The following is a 23774-nucleotide window of genomic DNA, read 5'->3' on the forward strand; positions in this document are numbered from 1 at the left end:
GATTAGTTTTGGTTTCGCTATATGATTCATAGGTACTTAGAAATAAATCATCTCTTTGAAAAAAAAAGAAGGAAAATATGTTCCTGCATCGTAAAGAGAAGCATCACCAAATAATAGAAGTGGGTGTTATTTCGCGTGATTCTCTTGGATTAAAATTGTTGTGAGTTGTGGTGTCAGCTATTTCCTACGTACGACCTCGAACACTGCCATCAATTCGGGCTACATTTTAGGCCGGTGTCCCGGTTTTTTTAATTGACGATCTGCCATGAAACTGCTGTTTGGGGAAGCTGTGTTATTTTAGGACGGAGTTATCGACCTTGTGTTCCTGGTTCAAGGTTTCACTTATGCCATCACCACAGTTTAGGTTAGATGATGCACATGAGTTGCAAACCCTTAATTTTTGATGGAAATACCTCTTGTCTCGCCATGCGGTCTAATCTGAGAAAGCATTTTCGTCAGAATTAAGCGTAAGATTAGGATACATCATCTCACCTGTCCTCCTATGGACTTGAGAATGAGATCGTTACGAGTTTTCATAATTTGTATAATTATATGAGTCAATTATTCTGTGTAATTATGTTTCTTATTTCGTGGCATTGCAATCTCACCCGACACTGCAGTACTGGACTAGTATTATGAAATGACTTTAATTTGGCAGCAGTGTATTTGATTCAAAAAGCTTCCAAATTGTATAAAGTTTTGCGGAGATTGCTTTCTACTTGTATTGCAACGTATACATGTATCAGTGACTTTCAATGATTTAATCGGAGACATAGCGTCATCTTTTTTTTTTTTCCTAAATCCGAATTAACTTCCTTTTTTTAACATTCAAAATCATTTTACAATGCAGGCCTCACACTGTCCTGAAAAAGAGTAAAGATGGGCAAATTAAAGAAAATATTAAAATTCGGCCCCCATCGTATAAACATCTGGTCATGAGGGCTGTACAGCCATTGCATGACCACCTGTGGAGTTTCTCAGGCTGCTAACAAAACATCGTATCTGCTTCGGCCGTTGATTGTTGGGACAAGTTCGGGACAAGTTCGCGCGAAATCTAGGATTCTACATTCGCACGACCATCTTATGTCAACTTCGCTCTAAACTCTAGACTCTTACGATTTTTCTCTAGTATCCATGGAAGTGTATAGCCCTACTTGATTCAAATGCCTGACTCAGATCACGACTTGATGTATACCCAAAATTATCACCAAAGTATACCAACTTCGTAAAACACCTTATTTACACACTTGACCCAATTTTCAGATAAATTGCGGAAGTAACACTCCCTGTAGGCGTAATGCTAATCAGGATTGATAAATGTCACTATAGCAACGAAAGTAAATTTGCCTTCTTCACTTCATCACAACAAAAGATCGATTTCACACACTTTTATTGTTATCATTATTTTGGATGGAATGCAATACATGTAGTATAGGTCGTATCAAATCTCCATGAATTGTGGTTATTACATTGACCGAAGAAGATAATGCCATTTTGCCCACGCGTCTGGTCACGTCGGAAAAGCAAAAGTAATCTCGGACGCGTGTAGCCGGATGTTTGGGCTAAATATTCGATACAGGAGGATACACCTGAAAAATGTTTTGCATTTTGTATACCAATAACGATTTTAGTTAGCAACGGTATAAAACGAAAGTGATCAATTTCTAAGGAGATAAACAATCTGGAGTGTAAAGACTACAACGTTTTGTCTTTAGAGTTTTCAGTATCTATGTTTGAAATTAGATTCGTTGAAATGCTTGTATATCCATGGCTGAACTTTAACAAGACAAATTATGAAGAAACCTATCTTCATGTTCAAGTCGAAGTAAATGAAAAAAAAAAAGTTGACGTAAATGATGAAAGTACTTTAAACAAACAAAACGGTCAAGAACACGGCAAATGGAACAATGTGCCGGAAAAATGCCTGACTTTGTCTTAGTGTAAGTGATTTACGACTGTAAAAAAAAAATCGTGTCACTAAAGCTCTGATTTCACCTGTTAACGTGAAAAAGTTTGTCCCCCTTTTTAATGTCAATTTTTGCTTTCTCGTCTGAACTTACAGTCATGACGCCCCCTTTTTTGTCCAGTAAGTAAACACATTTAGTGACTGAACTCATAGTTAATCTAATTGCCTCGACAAGTATGCGAATTGCAAATTGCATACGTACAGTATATTTAACACTTCGTTTTGTCAGTTTTTTTTTTTTTTTTTTTTTTAAAGTTTACTTTCCTAAAAACTGAGTAAAATGCAAAGTTTCTAATCCCAGAGTACAGTAGGCTTACAACATTCAATTCAGGTAAACAAAATATATATTTTTAATCAGCCCAGCCCCACAACTTTACTTTACTTACAAATTTAGACACAGTACGCGATCAAAATGAGGATATAACAATTATGTGCACGCAAATGTAAATAATGCTTTTGTAGACCTACTTGCTTTCTGTCTGTGTATATCCAGCCTAGAATACGTGATGCTACATTTTGGCAAAGGTGTCTATTATTATGAATGACAACGTTTCGTTGACTAATCATGACCATAAAGTTCTATTCTCTAACAATACAGAATTTTCGTGTAGAAACTAGCCCATCTGCCAGATAACACGGTAGTACGAAGCAGAGCTACCCTCTATGTATATACTCTCTGGAATGTGAATAACCTGCTTCCGTTATACTTTTCCAAATTATCGTGATGGTTTTATTAGTAGTAATTTTGTATCTACTAATAGTAAGCTAGGTAATGACAAACACTGAGACAACTATAGGTCTTCTGTGTTTGTTAAACTCCTTTTTCAACCTTTTAAACTTTTTTTTTTCCGAATTGAAATTGAAACTTACAACACAGATACAACCGTAAGTCAAACTAGTAAAACGTGATCATATGCAATAACAAATCAAGAAAAGAGTGCATACTGGCACCCCGAAGAAGATTGTAAGTATTCTAGATAGAAGACTATGACTTACAAACATAATTTATCGATAATATCTTGTATAGAGCTTACACACAAAATCTATTACAATCTTCATTCAGCATAAGGAACAATGAAGAACTTACTTCAGGTTCTTCAATCCACCACCACCTAGGCGGCGTCCGACTGAGAGGCAGTAGATCTGCTTATGTGTGTCTGTCCTGTGGTCATTTTCGTGGTGTAATTAGTATCTCGCTGAAGCGTTGCTGTTTTACAGGTCAGCATCGCTTTGAACGCGGCCTTGTAGTGTGGATGCTTGAAAGCATACAAGAACGGATTCACGCAGCCATTCATGAGGAGTAAGATGCTGGTGTACAGGAGCCCTTTGTTACGCCATCTGATGCAGAAGGCGACCGAGGAAGGCAAGACGCAGCAGAAGAAGGCGCAGACGATCTGGAAGAGGTTTTTGGTAACCTCGATTTCCCGCCTGTTGATTTGGGCTCGCATTCTTTGCGCCGCAGTATCGCTGTCCCCCTGACTGATGGTGCTCACCGATTCCTTCATGTCGTACCTTGCATCCTGGGAGGGGATATCACTAGCTGTTGTCTGGAGGGTCATTGTGCTCGCTCCGTGAGGCGATTCACCTTTTGTGATCGACAACAACTGTCGATGATGACGACGGATGTAACGCAAGATATCGATGTAACACGCCGAAGTGATGATGACTGCAGGTAGTAAGGTCGTCATGGCAACCACCAAGGAATAGGAGTCGGCCCAAGTACCATTCTCTCTAAAGCTGCACAAATGTGGCAGGTTGCTGTATCCCAACTTGCCTGGCCCAAAGTACGGCACACCAGCACAAATGAAGATGCTGTAGGACCAGACGAAACTGATCATTAGTGCTGTGTTTCTCTTGTTGTAGACTCTGGCATACACATGCCTAGCTTTTGTGATGAGGAACCAGCGATTAATTGCGATCATGAGGAGAGTAAGAGCGCTCGTTCCGACCGCACCCATCACGGTACCGCCAATGATCTGACAGAACCAGTCAGGGAGAACTTTACCCATCAACAGTGTGACAGAGTGGAATGGCATCGTCAGGCATGACAGGGAGTCGTTGATACTGAGGCTGACGACGAACACGTTCGTGGTCGTCTGGAGCTGGGGAGAAAAGACAACGGCGAGAGCAACCAGGAAGTTTCCGACGATGCCGCAAAGCGAGATCGCGGAGTAGGCTGTGGAGATGAAAATAAGTTCCGCTGACGAAAATGTTAGTGCAAGGTTTGGCATGGCGAGAATTTCTTCTCCTGTGACATTTTCGAAGAGTGTTTCCCCCTGGCTGGAGATCGATGTGATTTCAGACACTTCCATTGTCCCTGTGGATAGGTTCAAACACAAAATGAAGAGATTATGATTTTAGCAAACATTGAATTATGTTCGATCTGCCGAAATACCTTGCCGTGCGTTAAATGTATCGTGCTCTTTTATGCTGTCAGGGCAAACTTACGATGTTTAATAAACAAATATGGATATTTATGTTTATTAAACAAATGTGGATATCAATGTCTATTTTGTGGACTCACAATCACATCAATGGGATACGATCAGTTCATTGTTATTCATAAGCCTGTGTTGTATTGCTTTCATAACTTATAATCTTAATGAAATAATGATAATGATAATGGTATTGATGTGAAAGTGTTACGATATATCGTCAGCTGAGTATGGGGCGCTATCACATTCTTAGATTTGAGTATGAATAAAAACGAAACAATTAATTCAAGGAAAAAAAAAGTTTATTTAATCAATGCATGTAGTAGGTAAATGTATATACATTGATCTAAATACTGGGTTTTAAAAATGCCCTTGTGATTTTGATATTTAATATTTTACTGGAAATAAAAATAACTTAGAATGTGACGCCATGATGTAGAGAAGATCAAGCTCTACAACGTGATACCAATAACGCAATGCCCTCAAACTTGCGATAGTGCCCTTCCGGTTCTCAGCCAACGATATGATGTATAAATCCAAAATTATTCGCATTTCTTTTTAGACTTCCACAGTGGCTTGCAAATGAAGAAAATCACTAATGTCGCTGTTATGAGTACGAAATGTCATTATAATTTTCGCTTGGACCAGTCAAATGTAATAAAAGAGAACGAATGAGTGATGGAGTAACGTTGTTTGAAATAAAATATACCGTTTGGAATGTGCTTACCGTTCAAAATTCTCCAAGTAAATTGAACCACGTCTGGTTGCTGAATTGACACTGAAAGATCTACTGCTTTGATGATCGGAGCGTTTAAATATGACCTCCGTAGTTAACAGCTCGATAAGTCACGTGACATAACTATTCCCCCCCCCCCCATCTCTCCATTTCTCATGAACATATCCTAGATGAAATGTCCCTGACTCCTGATAACTGTTTTCTTTAGTGCGCTAGGAGTAACGGGCGTGTTGGACACCCTCAAACGTCAGAAATGGTAGTGCGAAAAGCTCCCGGTGATTTAAAAACAGAGTAGAAAAAAGAAGAAGAAAGAGAAGAGAAGAAAAAGATTTCATAAACACTTCAAATAGTTCTTTATATTTGACTGTGCATTCTTGAAGAAGAGATATCAAGTTTTTCTATGTAAAATCAAATGGCTTCTTTAGGATTGAAGCAATAAGAATATTTTTTTGACCGGATCATGAATAAATACTTTCTGTACTTGAACGAATTATTCAGAAAGCGTTCTGAATCTTACCTTTAAAGGGAACTTTATTTTCAGTGGAAAACCATTAATAGTATAGCGTGTGAAAAGACTGAAATTGATTTCTTCTTTTTTTTTCTCGGTAAAAGATTTTCACAAAAGACTAAAAGGTTTTGTGAATTGCAACGGGGAGGTGATATGCCAGCGAAGAAATTTACTGTAAAATTTGTTTCCCGGAGAAACGTATACTTCTTATTGAACTCAGTTCAGTTCAAGACTTGAGAAGGAATCGTCTTCCTTTTGTATTACAAATAAAATGGTTTAAATATATCTTTCTCAATAGAATCTGTTGAATAGCATCTAGAGCGATGTCTTTTTTTGTAACGTAAAAAGCTGAGGACATTGTGTGAAAGCTATTCTGTACGTGCTCTCTAACGATGATCTCTATGTATCAGTTTTCCCCTATCTCACTACTTTATGAATAAAGCATTTCACTCATTTTTACATTCTACTTAAACTGTCCTCGGCAGTTTTTGTATGAGACGATCGAATACCGAGCGAAGAAATATAGTGAACATAGCCATGAGTCCAATAAGTGGTTCGTGCAGGAATTATTTTGAAATGAGCATCTTGAGGAATATGTAAGAAGAAGAAAAAAAAACATAGAAAAACATAAAAACACAAAAACGCATAACCCATTTCTTGGTTTACCTGATTTCTATTGAGCTGAATGCCGTTATTGTGACTATAGGGAGGTGTGCTCGTTCTTCCCTGTGACAAAGCATTTAGAGAATTTTCATATTTTCAAAAAAAAAAAAGGCATGAAGTATTAAAGTTCTAATTTATGGTCTGTTTATTTGAGTCTCGCCGTTTCTGTTTGATCCTGTTTTTAATTTGTGGGCGGGACGTGGGCCAATAAAAAGAATAAGAAAAAACAAACAAACAAACAAACAAACAAACAGCAACGCCATAGAAGTTTACTACCATGTTTAAACAGACCAAAATATATTGGCTCCGATATTTCAATATCCATCGCAAGAATTTGCCGCAGCGCAGTTTGTGGTTGAGACATTCATGACATTAATGCAGTGATTGTCGCTGCAATAGACCTACCAAGTCAAGTACTTTGTTATGAATGAATAACTTTGCTTGATTGAACGAAATTAATTTTCCAATATGGAGGCCACATCATACAGTCGTGCTGTCCCAAATATAAATTGCGTAATGTACTTTTTTCTAGGTTTCTGGCGTTCATGGACACAGATCTTCTATAAAATTTCTTTTCTCCCACAGGAAGTGAGAATGACAATCGTGTATCCTTCGCGTTTATTATTTAATTCTGATAAGTTTCAATAACCAATAGCCATGATGACATGGGGGTTGTCGTTACGCATACCAGTGGGAGAGTTGGATGATGATATGACCTCTGCTCATTCAAAAGTTTGGTTGCTTTCAAAATCGCTAGCTGATAAACGCATTTGAAATTTGTGAAGGTTTTTTTTTTTTTTTGTATTTGTATAAATTTGTGAAGGTTGCGAAGTGCCCTCCACTTTCCTATTTCATGTTAGCTTCTTATGGATTTCCAACCAGTTTAACCAGCCTGTTTTCATCAAATGAATTTAAGTATGCTCTGTAGCATTTCATACTTGCAAGTGGTTTCTTTGTACCTCGCAAAAAAGTTTTAAGCTCACTCCTCATCTCAACCAATACTATACCCATCCCTTTAAAATACACACACGATTTAAGGACGTTATTGAAAGTGTCACGCAATGATACACGATTGGCTGTGACGTGTAGTGGTACCAATACTGATCACCAATTAATTTCCCCAGCCTAGAATCAGGCGGCGGTGTACAGCCTGTGACCTCCCCGATATGAATTAGATTTGAAAATGGATTCTGAGGTTTGACATGACTTATTAACATGAGGCAATAGTAATTGATGATATTTCCTAGTGAAAATTTCATGAGTTAGATACCCCTGTTTAAGAGCGTTTTGAGGTCACGCCAAATGTCACTGGATTGACACTTGCGATATTCGTGTCTGTTGAATGACTTTCAGCTGGTCCAGACATTATGTTTTATTTTTATTTCCATTGGTTATAATTATATAATGGGTGTCATGGTTCTGTTTTTTTTTTTCAGTGGAATTAATAAAGAAGTAAGTTTAATATTTTTAAATAATTATGGTATTGCCTGCCTGTGTTTTGACGAGAAATGCAGACAAGAGAGTCTGAGACAACCCAGTTCCCACTGAACGACCTACCAGCGCAGATGTGTCCTTGAAACGTTTACCTGCTGACTTTTCTTGACCTTGTTTACATTCTGGCTTTCATTCCATTCACATTCATATGAATTACGTCTACACACGCAAACACACAGCACACAGAAACAATCTCCAACACCCACAACCCTCATTTCCAAGCCAACTCTAGACTCACTTTCCCTTTCGTCTTTTCCTTTAATTTCTTACCACTCTCTCCGTCCTTCCGCCTTCCCAATTTCCGAACTCGCGCATGATTTCTTGCATCTCTTATCCATCTTATTCACAAATGTATTGTAAATGCTCATTGTCCAAGAAGGTAGGAACAGAAAGAGTAGAAAATGTAATAATGGTTTATCTCCTAATTCTTCTTGGCCACTCTAATTGCCTGCAAGGCCAGATGTAAAGAATTTATTTCGTATAGCATACAGCAAGACTACAGCTGATTCATGTAGCTTCCAGGTCCATATTGGGAGAAGCGGAACTGGTCGGACTAGGCTCGTACTAGCCGCCAGCCTTGCTACAAAATGAGAAGCCGGTCCTCAGATGCCATGAATGACAACGGTTTGAGAGTTAGTCTCCGCACCAAGACGTTTTAATCCTTGACTTACATAAGCATGTACCGATTTTCAGCTACACAATCGATGAAGGAAACCTTTTTAACGCGTCTATAGCCCGTCATAGCTCGCATTGGTAGTGTTCTCAGAAGTTGAAGGTATTACCAGTGGGATAAGATGAATGATAATGGGTAATGAGACCCGTTAAGATATTAGAGAATGATAAAGTACAGCTGACAGCACTCCTAAACTAATATCCATCAATATCTACTTCAAGTTCTGCTTTCATGATGTTGTGTTCTAAAAAAAAAAGGACATATTCTTTTTTTATACATATTCATATATACGCCTATTTCAGCGACAATTTAGCCTCGCATTCTTCACAAGAGGTCCATCATATTGTGGATATATAAACTATTAGTGTTTTTGTTTGTATTTCTTACTGTTTCTCTTTACTCTTCGTATAGCCATGGATAAGTCCATTTTCACAGTGTTCTGTATTATACGCAGCAGCCAGTGCCCTGCCGTTGTAGTAAGTGCTTAGCAAGCAACCTTGGAGTGAACTTGCCACCAAATCTCCAATGTGACCCAAATGGAATTTCCGGATACATTCACCACCGAGGTGCTTCGGGAAGACCCGAACTTCCGATTTCACTCGATCGGATTTAATTGTTCATATTCGGGTGGTGCTGTAGTATGACCGGTGTAGCACGGAAATGGGAAAGAGGGATGGCGCTGCAACTGCAACAACATTGAAGCAACACGGACAATATTAACCCTGGGGGCAACCAGGGTTGGAGAGAAGCGGTTTCTGATAGAAAATGTTAATTCAGTGATGATTGCGAAGTAGATTAATTAGATGATTGCGAGTAGATTAACATTATTATTTAGATTCGGTTAGGTTGAAGTTTTGTCACGAGTTTGCCTGAGTATGATTCGTATGTTTTGAGGGTAGTTTTTCATTGACCAAACAAGCAGGGGAAAATGCGTGATAGTGTTGTCTTTGGTAGATGATGAACGAGTAGAAATGGAATATCACTTTCGTGATATTCTTTTTTTTCTAATGTAGTACATCAGTCTGATTTCATGAATTTTATGGCTACAATTGCTAGGTTGTCTTCTACTTTCACATTTTATTATTAATGCTCAAGAGATCTGGACAATGCATGTCGCTCATTACAATCAAAATGTGGTAAGATTACGTATGCTGCGGTTGAATCTGGGCAGTGGTTTGATAGGATACACAACTAAAGAATAACAAATGTTTAAGGGTTCAATTAAAGGACCGACAGTTATGATAGTTGTTTATTTTCTTATAAAACAATCACCAAATAATTTTGTAGCAATGATAACAGTTTGATAATAGCGTAAATTACGGGTGGATGGCCGTAATCAGCTATGACATGTCTAAGCTGTCTTCCAGAGCGGTGTACCTAACAGGTAGCCTACATGTAACCTATGTCACGAAAATGCAAAACTGAAATGGTAAGAACAAGCACAAGAGGTTACAATAAACATTTTGTTCAAAATACATGTGCATGTCCCCTCCGAAAGACTAGGCAACAGAGATACATTCATAACGTCTCGCTGTTTTCCTCGTTGTTGCTGCCAAGAAGGGGCTCGAACCTATAATCTCAAGTTTGAGCGTGTTATCCATTGAAAAACGAATCTTCCTCCTCGTTCTGTCATTCGTGTTGTGAGTCTCCAGGTGACAGGACCAGTCTTCATCCACGTGTCTTTTGCCTTTCCTCTTACCATTAGCACCAATTATTGAAGGTGTGCCATTTCTCGCTGTGAATGCCACATATTCTGTACACATTTGCTGTAGTTGAGATCAGAGAGTCCTTCATAATAATTGTTACTCCCCCTCAATGCACAAATGCGGGCATCAATCGCAACTCTGTATATGTTAATTGCGTTAGACTTACTTGTATAGCACTTTCCGATTCTTTGTGATTAATCATTATATTTCGAGTCAGTCAACGAGCACTATGGAAAGACTTGTGTCTATAGATAACAGGCAATTCAATCTCAAGAGCTGTTAACAATAGACCACTTTTATTCATTTTAGAACAGTAAGATATTATCAAGTGACAGCACTCTCCTCTGTCGCAGTCTAATATTCAGCACAGGTTTGCAAAAATTAAACAGACAGTTGAGGATGTGAACATAGCATGCATTGTTACTCTATCCAAAGTGTGCGGGATTGTGGTGTATTCAAATTAGTCATCATTTTCCCTGGGAGCTTGCACAGCAAAATGGGCCTTTGGATTGATTAGGGTCACCACCCGGAAGTCATTTCAACATCCACGTGTATTTGCACACCTCATCGCGACTTGTTCTGGTGCATGTTATTAGAAATTCTCATCCAGCTATGTACCGAGTCGAAGATGAGAAGCGCTCTGTATTTCCAAATCAGAAGAGTGATATTGCAAACGTATCCGCCACCATGTGTTCGATTGACATTATAGTTTAATTTAATTCGTATGACATCGGTAAGAAACTGAGCATGAATGGGTGGAAAACATGCTCGAATTTCCTCTAGATTAATTTCTTACCTGCTGATCCGAGTCATCGCATCTTCCACGTGCGTTTTGACGTGGAATTAAATTTGCTCAGGGTACTTTGCAGTGTTTCTGGGAGATGTTCCTGGAAGTCCATTTCCGAATTCCCTGCAATATACAGCGGGTAAAAGTTTCGATTTGCCTCATTGGCTGTCTTGTCATACCGTTTTAGCTTCACCAGATCTATGGTCATACTCGCAAAGATGTGTGATCTCAGCATATGAGAGTCGGCTGACTTTATTGTTGGTGATCTGTAGGGGTGCCCATATCAGTATACTGATCAAAAAGCATATTTTATAATTCTATGGGAAATTTTAAAATGTTATAGAACCTTGAACTTTTTTCCTTTTTTTTGGGGGGGGGGGAGGAAAGTCGTACCCGTTGGAAAGGAAGAGGAAGAGGTTTTCCTAGAGGGGATTTTTGTGTTGACATCACCACCTCTTCTTCGCATCACTAACAGTGATGTCATTGTGTCTTGAATATTGCATGGTGACTTTCATCATTGTCTATAAGCTCTGTAACCTCAACATAGCTCGGTCAAAGTGTCATCAGTGTCGAGTGACTGGTCGCTACCCGCAAAGACACCCTCAAATCCTGGAGGAAAACAATCACAACAATGGAGTACAGGTTGACGGGTTTGCATAGAATGACCTCATTCTGTCACTGGAGAACAGACAAAATGTGACCAACAGATGGGTCATTGTATCTACTCTGCTTAGTCATCATGTAAAGCTAATATATACTTTGCACAGAGAATAAACACTGCCTTTATTTGTTGTCATCTCGCCTCCCATCATAACAGCAAAGAAGATGATGTTGGTGTATTTGACTTAATTGTGAACTAAGGGGACATGATTTCTTGTGAGGCCTAACTATCATGATTTTCTTTAATCAGGCAAAGAAACTTATATAACGGATAAGTGAAACTCTTTAACTATTTTTTTAATAATGACCATTCTTTTTAAAGTGTTGCCAGTGGTGACTATGACGTTGCTTGGATCATAGTTCGATCTCATGAAATGTCGTGAAAACTTCCACGTGAGAAAGATATCTCATAATTATTCCTGAATGAGTTCAAGATTTGTGCACAAAAGAGGACCACTACACGATGGACTGAAAACAGAAGTCTTTACGGCATTGTCTGTTTCAAGACATTGTATTAAAAGTAGTCCGGTCTGGCCTGCTTGTCTTGTACGTATGCGCTTTGTGATGTCAATATGGCAATATTATGGGCGATTTTGTGGTAGATAAAGTAACTGCAATGCGTACTATGCTAAAGAGGGAAAACAGATTAACGAATTAACGTTCCTGTATATGTCCCCCCCCCCCCCCCCCGCATAACGTTCATTATTTAGGATCAGCATATCTATTCATTCTAGGGAGATATTTAGTGCAAGCAAATACAAACCGTGACTGCGCTAATAGGTATGATTTTCTTTATTAAATAGGCCTATATATTAAGTGGAAAAGAGACATAAAAATATTTGATCTTGTAATTTTCTAACAAAATAACAAGGTAATTTCACGACGGCGATTGACGAAACGTCAATCATTGATAAATTTAGGCGGCTTGGGTACGATGTCGGCCACCTGTCGTGTTTGAAACTTTTAGAGAAATTGCCACTCCGGGTACTGATTACTGTCAGTTGCTATTTGCTGAAACGTAAAGTACATTAGCCTGCTGCATATGTGCTATATATATTATTAATGGAGAAATATTTGAACATCAGTTTGTAGGCAATCATCAACCTCTAATAACCTTCATCAGGGAACCTTCAAGGGGAGTGCACCAACCCCTAGGTGCGAACCTAGACCCTGATCCATCAGTACACAGCTGTGATCTAACTTAAACTTTGATCCTCTGTGTAAGTGTCCCTTTATTTACAGAAAGGTTGGGGCAGAGACAGAGTGAGAGAGTGAGACAGAGTTGAAGAGAGCTGCATACACACACATACTCACACACAACAGCACACACATGACACACAGAAAAAAATGATGGTAGACAGACAGATAAAAAAATGAAGGTGGGGGGAGGGGCAGAGAACTTGCCATCACACAGGGGAGGTGACCTGGTGGGGACACCCCCAGATGATGTCCCCATGCAACCTGTCCCCCTCATCATCTACACCCCCATCCTCCATCCTGCCGATCCTGGAAATTGGAAGTTGTACGAAAACTTGGCAATGTATCCCGCAGCGTATTAGGGGAGAGGAAGGCAGGGGAAGGCCAAGCACTCCGGAGAGAATTTGATAGAAGTCCTGCCACCAGCGAGCACACCATCACATGGTGGGGTAAACTCTTGCGCAGCTGTTCGCGAGAAAAGTGGATTCCAAGAAATGAGGACCATTCAATGTCTTTGCTATAAAGGGGAAAGTGTCTTTTTTAGTTCTATGTTGCTATTGTACGTTTGTCATATTTACCGCCTAAAGCAATTTGATCATAGAGCATGGTTTCTGATTCGTGCACATTTCCTGACAAAATAGATAAGTATTTCCAGTACCCAGTGCGCTGAACGAATATCTGTGTTCAGCTAAAATGGATGACAGTGATTGTTTAAGACAGGCGTGGGTGGGGAAACGAAGAGTGATTATCCCTGTGACCCGAAAGCGCAAATAACAACAAGCAACAGATAACTTTCCACTACAGGTCTGCATGAATTTTATCTCACACGGCTTGTATAGCCCTGTCAGCCGAAAATGTAGGCCTATTCTCATTTGAATGATCTGATACGACAAATTTAAATTTTATGTGTAACTCTGTATAGTGATGAACTGTAAGAAATAATCTAAGTGGAGGGCCAGTATAATAATCTCATATGCTTGAATAAGAACTCATAGATTTCGGGGGGAGGGGGAGTCGAGAAATATATGAGATTCCTTCCAGTAGAAGTGATGCCATACGTTGTGCAGTACATGAGAACGTGCAAGTGTTCACACTTTCCTACTGATGATTGAAACCTCTTTATCGATATTCGAATGTTTGAGGAGAATTAAGAGAGTGACCAATCGCCTCAACTTATGTTAAAGTCCATTAAGATGTAAAGATTAGGTATGAAACAACATTTTGGTACTTGATTTCATTTTTTTTAACCTAGGAGGGTGAAGAGAATATGTCTGCTTTGATCACGAAAACTGGTACATCCATAATTGTGTCATGGAATAGGTGTACTGAATGCTACCTTAATGCCCTAAGTCTTTCCCTCGAGTCTTGAAATCCCCCCGAAATTCAGTCTTATAATATTATGCTTCAATTATCATTGACAAGATTTATTGAGCAAGCTTCCTCCCTTTGATGTCCATCCGATTTGAGTCTCCAGAGTCGATCTTCAGCAATGATCTTGTCGGGTTTAATTGGTAGAAAATTGGGAGTGTCCATCAAGTTTGCCCTAAATACAGTTGCTTCCACAGAGTATAAAGTAATTCTCCACTGCGAAAAAAAAAAATCATCCAATTTTTAAGCTTCTGTCACGACATGCTCGTCTGGCCTTCGGTCAGTACAAGGTGATATGACTTTATAAACTGGAAGAATGCCAGGGAATTCTACTCACGTTCGTGACTTTCGTTGAATCTACCAGGCGGATGCGTGTATACTATTGATGATATCAGTGTTTATGACTTGTGCTCCGATGAACTGAATGAATTGGGGTCAGCCATTTAATTTCTTAAAGTTATTTTTTGAGTTCTTTAGAATGTCATAAAGTCTATACATCAATTTGAACTTCTCCACCAGGACAAAGGAGATTTATGTTCCCTGTGAAGAGGTTCTAAAACATAGGAGATATAGGCAAGTACCTTCTTGGTAAAACTGGATAATTTTATCACCAACAATTATGATTGATCTTCTGCAGCACCTACGTTATCACTCAAACAAGGAAGGTATTTCATCGCTGAATATCGCAATAAGTCACAAACAATTCCTCACTTCAAACTGCTGTCAAACACAAAGAAGATCATTTATTTGCTTCGGAAGTGAATATCTTTGCGGAGTTCACGAACTCCCGATTTGATTTGACCAAACTATACGAGTGAAAGGTTTTACTTCTGTTTGTGACGGACGGAGTGGTCAACTCCTATCGAACTCCTACCAAATCAGGGGCGGATCCTGGATTTCCGTAAAAAAGGGGCGCCTTTACAAAATGGGGGGGGGGACGCAACCGCCTTCATTTTTCATTGTATTTCTTTTGTTTTAACAAAACAAAAGAAGGCGCCCGGTGTGCGCCCCCTGGATCCGCCACTGCTATCGTCGGCTTTGAGGGCAAATTTAACTCATCATCGCCTCCTATTCAATATTTCGTGTGACCCAGAGTCTCATGCGATTTTGCACATATTATCTATGCACTTAACAGATGATGATACCCCTCCCTCTCCCTCCGCAACCCCACCCAACCGCTTCCCACCCCACAACAATCTCTTAAAGAGACACTGGTTTTGTGTGATAAGGGTCTCCTACGACGAATAGTTCACCAATGACTAATTCGATATCAGGCATCATAAACAATTAAGATGTCGCCATTTAATGCGCCAATGAACGCTAGTTCTGCGTTTTGCGAAAACCAGAATGAAAGAAGTAGAATCAAGACACTTTTCTTTCACTCTCATCATCTCTCTCTCTCTCTCCCTCTCTTTCTCTCATCCCATATAGGGGTAAAAGCTTTACCAGAAATGCTCTTTCACGATGGAGGTAAAAACGTTGACTGCGCAATCATTGGGTCGAGAGGTTAAACGTAGGAAGAATGACTCATGCAGTGGTGGAAACCATCATGGTAGGAGATAACTATGGGAAATCGTTTGGCATTGTATGAGGTGGCAGTTTTATTTGTATGAGCATTGTACCGAATACTTTTCTCGTTGGATTTTCTCTTCCTATTCACGCCGGTACCCCTCATCCTGACGTCGACCATTGTACGATACTGGTACTTCATGAATACTATCGACCATGAACATTGATTCAAAGGATATGAAATATATTGAAACGTGATTGCTCAATAACCAATTGATATTCTTGTTTTGTTTTCTTTTCCTTTTCAAATGATTTGCGCAGTGTTTAAAGCTGAATATCTAGAGATGAAATCTAATGAGTATTCATACTGTCGTGTGGATCGTACAAGTCAAAGGGGGGGGGGGGAGTCGATTTGCCTGCTTGAAAGACGCTTTACATCGATGCACGTGTGCATGACCCCCGCGATTTCACGTCTTTTAAGTTGAGAAATGATATTAATCAGCAGTTTGTTATGAATCACTTCGCGTCGAATGTTTTCATTTAGGCCTATTCAAGATCTTCGCTTCTTCTTCCCCTCCACCTCCTTCTTTGCATCTTGTTCTTTTGTTGTATATGTTTTCTTTCTTTTGGAATCACGTCAGCACGACAAGCAGTGTTTCATGAAAAGGAAGAATTAACGAAAATTTACACTCCTTTGATCTCCACACACCCTATTTTTTTTTGTCATGACTGTTATGTTGGTCATATTTTCAGCGAAGTCTTTTCTCACTTTTTTCCCCTGCAGGTACAGGGCGACTCAAATCGTAGACTGCACCCTAAACATGGTAAGTATATGTACCACTTGTGCTAATCCTGCATTTTTGTATTCGCATTATAGTTTTCGCACAACTGATGTTGAAAACTGCATTTACATTTGTTTTGTCTTACATTCCATTGGAATTATGCCGAGGAAATGGTATGATTTTTTTAGCACTTGTGGAAATCAAAAGGACTGACGAATTTAGAAAACGACGAAAGGGGAATGGAAAAGGGATTTTACACAGCGCATAAATTCCTCCTAGTTTGAAAGGGTAAATAGAATTCTGCACGGTTCCAATCCAAAGGTAGAGAAATTCCGGAGTAAGAAATGTTATGCTTATGATGGAGATGACGACATGGCTTCATTGATTAAATAAATCAGTGGTGATGTAGGTATCTCAGTATTTTGAAGGGAAATTAAATCTTTAAAGCAGTAATATGAGAATCAAGTGATTTTGTTCGTATACGTAAGTCAACGATAACACATTTGAAATAGTAATCCTGTGCACCAACAACCTAGTCAATCTATATTCTACAATTAACGGATAGAGTTCGTTATCCCGAAGGTTCGTTATTCCGGAGGTCTTTATGTTTTCGGACTAATGAAACTTATTGCATTTTCGGACTGATGAACCTTCGGAATAACGACCCTCATTTCCTTTTCGGATTCACAAGGCTTCGGAATAACGAACCTTGTTTCATTTCGGACTAACGAACATTCGGAATAACGAACATCACCCCCAAATAACAGTATACTATGTCGACCTATTCATTTTTCTAATCATTTTCCCAATCCTCCACAGAACATCTATTCTCAAAGCTAGATGATTATCGATTAATACGGCCGTATCGTTCCACGGCGGACGGAGGATTTCTCACCCATGTCCTCTCCACGGAAATAGAGGAGGATAGACTGGAATACCTCCGCATCAAACGAGATGAAGAACGTCATCGGAGAAGACGACGCGACGTCAACGATGAGAGCGATGTATTCGTCGAAGAGGGAGACGGTGTTGACGAGGCGGATCCCGTTTTTCACTTCTCGATGGAAGCATTCGGAGCTCATTTAGTCCTGAATGTATCGAGGTTTACCCGATTAGTGTCGCCTAGATTTCGAGTGGAGCGTTACCTTGACGACGGCAGCGTGGAAACCTTCACGCCCAGAACTAACTGTTTTTACAAAGGCGTCGTGTCAAACACCACAGTCTCGCGTGTTGCCATTAGCAACTGTCAAGGACTGGTAAGTTTTTTGTTTGTTTTGTTTTATGCATGATATCACCTTCTATTCGAAATTTACTCGTAGCTGATTGCCACGCTTGACATGCAGACTGTTTGAAAATGTTGGAGATTGCGATGCTCATGTAGTACATTATTCGTGAAAGCTACTGAGATTTTCACACCATCATTACTGTCGATTTAAAATTTTAATAGAATCCGTCTCTGACTGCATTTCTCTTCGGTTTCATCATCATGATTCCATCATGGTGAAGGCACCTTTTCTCTCACATTTTTGTATACAATGAACACTTTTGTCAACTTGCTGCCACACTGGTGCACAACGTCCCTTGGAGACCATTGTTTTATCTCGCAACAATGTGTGATTGTGCATCGGACAAGGTTCCGTCACATAGTATGATCACTTTTTAAATATAGCACATAAAAGATTGCACAGCACTTGGTCATGTTGTTCCTTACTGGTTCGAGCAATGCATTGTAACGAAATGGAGTGATCGAGTGGAATCGTCGTTGAGGACATGGCTGAGGCGGCATAAGGTGTTTTTTGTTTCCCCCTTTGTTAACTTTTACCGTATAGCAGATCATATTAAATTATCGCGTAGTAGTACGACAGTGTCACATTCTAAATGCATAATTTGGAAAGCATAATGTCATACCTGATACATATTAAATTGAGTAAAAAGATTGTTCTTGCTTTAATGATCATGTGAAAACCATCTACTGGCACAAAATCGAGTTTCAGAAGAAGACGGAAACGCGTCAAAACCAACACGGACACACACAAATACCCACAACAAGATTTAAAAAAAAAATCAACTAACTTGTGTTATGTTGCTAAAACTTCACATCATGTCTGCTGGTGTGCTTAGTTTGGAGGATGTGGTAGTAAACTTGACGGTCATGCCAACATAACACTCTCCACGACCTAGGCGTCAATATCTGTCCACACATGGTGTAAGAATAGACTGGAAGGTGTTTTGCTAGAGGCGACGAAGCAAGGGTGAATTATGGCATCCACTATCATGCGCCGCCTTCCGATTACGATACGGGGAAAATCGATAGGTTGAGTGAAGCGTGGCAGACGACACATCCTTTGACCTTAACCTTCACCCGCAACGGTGAAGCCATTTCTTAATTTGAGTGGCGCGCGTTTGTGTGAGAGCCGGTGTACAGTTGAGCTGTCTTCTCGTCAGCGGATGTGGATGTCAAACGTGGTTAGGGGAATCTGACCAATGTTGATGATTGATATCAACTTCATCTCTCCAGGTCCGTCCTCAGAGTCAAAGATATGTGACTTAACCTGTTGGTTATCAATTATTATTTCTTAATTGACAAGAACCGATGCAATGTTATAGTCATTATGCTGAAAGAAAGGCAAGTTACTTTTACTGCAGTAAACATTGTGCTAATCATGAAAATATGTGCGATATCAATGATAAGTCACTTCCTAAATATTGTCATTCTTAGTATGAAATATAATAATACCGTGTGGTTTCTATTAATGCTGGAGCATTGGTGTCATTAAAGGAATTGCAATAAGATTTCACAGAATTTTATCATAACTTAGAGAAATTCTAAACTCGTTCCCCTTTTAAAGTCGGCCTGATTACCTGCCGACATGCCAGCGGGAATATCACTTTCTCCTCCCCCCCCCCCTTTTTTTAAAACCATTTTTGATCTTGGGCAAGAATTTGTCAATTTCCTGCTCAGATCATATTGAGGAAGCCATTTGTCGCTCATCTCCAAATTCTGAACTGCCTTGCTTCCTGCCGCCCTTCAAGCATGATGCCTCCTGCATGTCATGTATAGTGGACACTAGCAGACGGACGGATGGGGGAGGTCTCCTTGCCCCCGTCCTGGACAGAGGAAATTCTGTAGCATTTTCTTTCACTCGTATATAGGTCCAAGGATTATAAGGAAAGAAAATGATCGGAAGAGTATTGCAGTAAGAAAATGAAAATGAGAACGACTTCTTAATTGTGACGACTGCACCCCATGGTCAATATTTGAGGATTGCAATCTTGTTCGATTTGTTCAGGAAATTTTTCCTCTTTTTTTATGGAAAAAAAAAAGAGGACAATTTATTTTGGTCAAATAAGAGATGCAGGTTTGTTTTGATTCCTGAAGCAATTATTGAAACCTTAAAATCCCTAGTGCATAAAATCATCATTTTAGTCATCATGTTCAGCAGTGATTTATTACATCACTGATCACTCACTTCGGATTAATTTTCGATTTCATGATTAGAAAAGGATTCCATGGTGTATAAGGACACGGAAACAGAGCGAACTGCCCATCGCAGGGGATGCCAAAATATCTACTCACTGTTTTGAAAGCCCGACCTTACAGTTAATATTTTTACTCTCGGCAATCACCCTCAATTAGAAAACTCATATTTCATGACTCTTCTTCGACGTCAACACTAAGTGGGAGATCATTTTCTCACAAAGCGTATAACAAAAGTCAAACATAATACATGTTGAAAAAAAAATTGTTTCATAATAATCCATTTTTGTAAGAGATGTGATTTTGTTCTATCTCCTCTTTATGATGTTATATGATAATGATTATTATAAACAAAATCTATAGAAAGAGTGAGAAAGGGGGATGGAGAGGAAAGAGTGAATGGAATTCAGTCTCACTTGTGCATTCCCGCTAATGGCAGTCCCACAGGGCTGCAATATTTTTTGTTATGGATGTTTCATTCTTGTTAAGTCTAGTTTCGTCGAGCATGATCGCTTCACGGAAGTGTTTCGGGTTTAGAATAGGTTGACAGAGTCCAATAGAACGGTCGTTTGTCAATATTTATAATTGGTTTTATGAGCGCATAAACTGATAGGTTTTCACTGTTTGGAAATATCCAAGATTGAGAAGAAAGCAAACTCTCCCGCAAAGGAGCGTTGATTTTAATTGTCATTTTAATTTGCAGATGTCAAATTAACGGAATTGGATCACAGTTCCCCCCTTTTTTTTACGTTCTGCTTATTGAAGATGCAGTCAGTGGAACACCTGGGTGTTCTTGCGGTACCATAAGACACACCATGAAATCACATTCTGGGCAGGTATACCTGGGCCCCATTTTATCAAAAGATATAATCGATTATAAATTTCCTTACCACACAGGCTGCCATAGACTTATGATAAAAATCAACTATGAACTATATAATCAATTATACCTCTTCATAAAACAGGGCCCTGGCGACCTAACTCTGTGATGTTCTGTAATGAACTGCAAATAAATGACATTTAGTTTGGATGAGTTCATGACGTCATCGTACCGTAAGTTTCCCACTGGCTGGCACACGAATACTCCCGATATTTCTTTGCTTCATATTATTCTGATGTGGTAATGATATCGTAATGAGGAATCCATACGAGGTATACTCGTATATAGTTTCCAAGGTACTCACTCCCACCCTCCCCCCCCCCCCAAAAAAAAAGAAAGGAAAACGTAAAATAAGGAGCGAACAAACGAACAAATAAAAATATAATGAAAGTACATGTAGTATAATTGTTTGATGCGCACATCTCTGTGAAAGTTAGTGGGGCCAATTTAAAGTTTAATGCCCGAGTCTGTTTTTTAATTTCGATTTCATTTCAACTGTGTGTTTGAAGTTATAATGTTGATCTCAATCAACGAGAAACATAGAGTGGAATTTTCTTGTAGTATATACAAGAGCCATTTGGACAGTCGCCCGCAAGAGTCGCTACGACTTGTTTGTGTGTAGACATCTGAATACTTGAACTTAAACTCAGACGTCAAAACATAAGTCGGATCTCAATATTTATGCATGTCTCCAGACATCTTGCTCTCTTTTTCCCCCGCCGAGATTCCCCCGAGAATTTTGATGAGAGTTCTGACTGACAGCCGGAGAGAGATGCTGGTTTGTTTTAGGTAATCCTCAGCTAAGACCCGGCCAGTGATGGCGAAAAGTTCTCAAGAAGAAGAACTTACAGAATGTTAGTAGCACACATCATCAGATAGCAATGTTTGATATCATATTCATGATCTTATCACTTCTGTTGATCGTTACAGGGTTATGGGATCAAACAACACACTCTGCTACCAGCCAAGTTCGCACATTCTTGAGCGCAAATTATGTAAACCCGGAAGTTCTTTTCCAGGAACATGTTCTTTCTTCTTATCGTTTTTTTCTCACCTACTCGTAATTGAAACCATCCAATTTACTGAAATTTTAACTTAATGTAGTTTACAGCTTGTCTGCATCCCTCTGTCAAATGTTATGGTTCCAGACATTTTACACTCTAAACTTGTCATCACGAGTAATCCGAGTAGAGAGATAGGCGGTAACCTGATAAGAGAATTAGGAATGTTTGAGCTTCAATCTCTTTGCCCGTTGTCAGTTTCTGTCTTCGAGCTATTTTGATAAACTTGGTCATGTTCTTTGGGTACTCCAGTTCTGTATTTTTTCCCTCTTAAATGGGTGGATGGGTCCCAGCGGCCCAACCTGTCCATTGCGACGTCACAAATATTTGAATGACGACATACGGTGCTGGGGTCGTGACTTTGGACGACAACCTGCAGGCAGTGAACAGAGTTCGGAATCTCACAAACAGAGGAGAGCGAGAACCAGATAGAAAGAGAATACAATTTTGTACTGTTATCTGCAACTTCCCATCACACTGACTACGGAGATGCAATGGTAAAACCTAAAAGTCACCAAGTTTTATGCAGGGGAGAATGTAATGCTGTTGGGGATGTTTAAAATAATTGTTCGAACAGTTCGGTGGAAAGAGAGAAACTAGCATACAGCTGAAGAACATAAACAGTAATGTGATTTATGTGAAAAATCCATTAGGCCCTATGTCTTTGCACACAGCGTTACAAAAGTCATTTCGGGGGAGGGGGGTAATAGTAACAATTAAAACATTTCATAGCGTTTGTCTTTTTCCGATATCGGCAGAAATTTGAACATTCTGCTAGTGCGGTTTCACTCTTTTCTATTAAGTCCACTTGAAGATGGAGCGGACTTTCCTTAGAAGTGGACTGTTCAATAGGATTCAAATTTGGGTTTACCAGAAGGGTAGTGATATCAGGGAGTTGGGAAGAGACCACCTCCCTGGATATATGGAGCCAAATTTCCTTGCCCTGAGAGCTGTGTTGCCAGCTAACCTTTAGAGTTGATAGGTCATTCCTCTCACCTTCAATAATTCCCTATTACTAACATGACTGATGGTCCAACAGGCACGGGTTATCTCTGGTTTCTGACCGTTGACCCTTTAGACAGATCAATCTCCATTATTTATATTTTTGTTCATGCAGCGACAGTTATTTTGCCCCATGATGGATTGCGTGCGAGGATCTGCATGTTAAGAGTCGGTGTCTCGCTGTTCAACGAGGGAGTGAACTCGGATGGAGATTTGCGTTGTCATGGTAACGTCTGAACGGTCAGGTTTATCCATCCTCATGAGGAAGACATAGGGAAGACAGACATCCGAACCCACTTTCCATAATATAGGCTTTGCGCCAACCGTAGCTTGCGGTAATCAACATTGAGAATCGCACGGAATATCATGTTTGCTTTGAATTTTCATCACAACTACTGGCATTACATTCATCACTATTTCATTTTGAGCACAAATCTGTTTTGCTTCCTAGGATTGGTCAACTGTATAATGGATCTTTTCATTGTAAGCTTTTATGATGAATCGATTCCTGTGAACTATACAGTAATAGATATACTGCTTTTGTATAACCTGCACTTATTGTTCTTCTTGTAGTTTTTCTTCATCTTCCTCTTCTTCTTGGTCTTCATTTTATCTGACTACAAACCTTGTCACATGTCTCCTCTTTTCATGGCTCTCGTGGTGCTCTCCGCCATGCGTTTTTTTGCTTTTTTTTTTTGAATGAAAGGAAACGACCAATGCAATCTGTAATTCGAATCGGATGAAATTTGTCACTTCCCACCGATGAGTTCACAAACATTATGTCAATCATGCTATTGAAAGGTGAAGGTTAGCGACGGTCACAACGGGACGTAAAGAGGTGTTAGGGGAGAAATAATGAGACTGATCCC

At 39.5% G+C, this 23774-nt stretch overlaps 2 protein-coding genes across 2 annotated transcripts in view; one reads left to right on the plus strand and one right to left on the minus strand.

The window, feature by feature from the left end:
* Window positions 1–3078: 3078 nt before the first annotated feature.
* On the minus strand, window positions 3079–4278 carry LOC140228928 (G-protein coupled receptor moody-like). Its single transcript, XM_072309194.1, has one exon. The coding sequence runs from the start codon at window positions 4276–4278 to the stop codon at window positions 3079–3081; it is 1200 nt and encodes a 399-aa protein (XP_072165295.1).
* An 11437-nt stretch (window positions 4279–15715) lies between these two features.
* LOC140228929 (A disintegrin and metalloproteinase with thrombospondin motifs 3-like) overlaps window positions 15716–23774 on the plus strand; it is a 48945-nt gene continuing 40886 nt past the window's right edge. The window contains exons 1-3 of the mRNA XM_072309195.1: window positions 15716–15745; window positions 16487–16526; window positions 17304–17740. Of these exons, the coding sequence (XP_072165296.1) occupies window positions 15716–15745; window positions 16487–16526; window positions 17304–17740 (507 nt within the window). The remainder of the gene's footprint in view (window positions 15746–16486; window positions 16527–17303; window positions 17741–23774) is intronic.

The sequence above is a fragment of the Diadema setosum genome, chromosome 5 (genome assembly GCF_964275005.1).
Source record: "Diadema setosum chromosome 5, eeDiaSeto1, whole genome shotgun sequence".
Classification (NCBI taxonomy): domain Eukaryota; kingdom Metazoa; phylum Echinodermata; class Echinoidea; order Diadematoida; family Diadematidae; genus Diadema; species Diadema setosum.

What these genes read in the sequence shown, in the direction of transcription:
- LOC140228928 (XM_072309194.1), bottom strand. Translation starts at nt 4,278, where the DNA reads ATGGAAGTGTCTGAAATCACATCGATCTCCAGCCAGGGGGAAACACTC.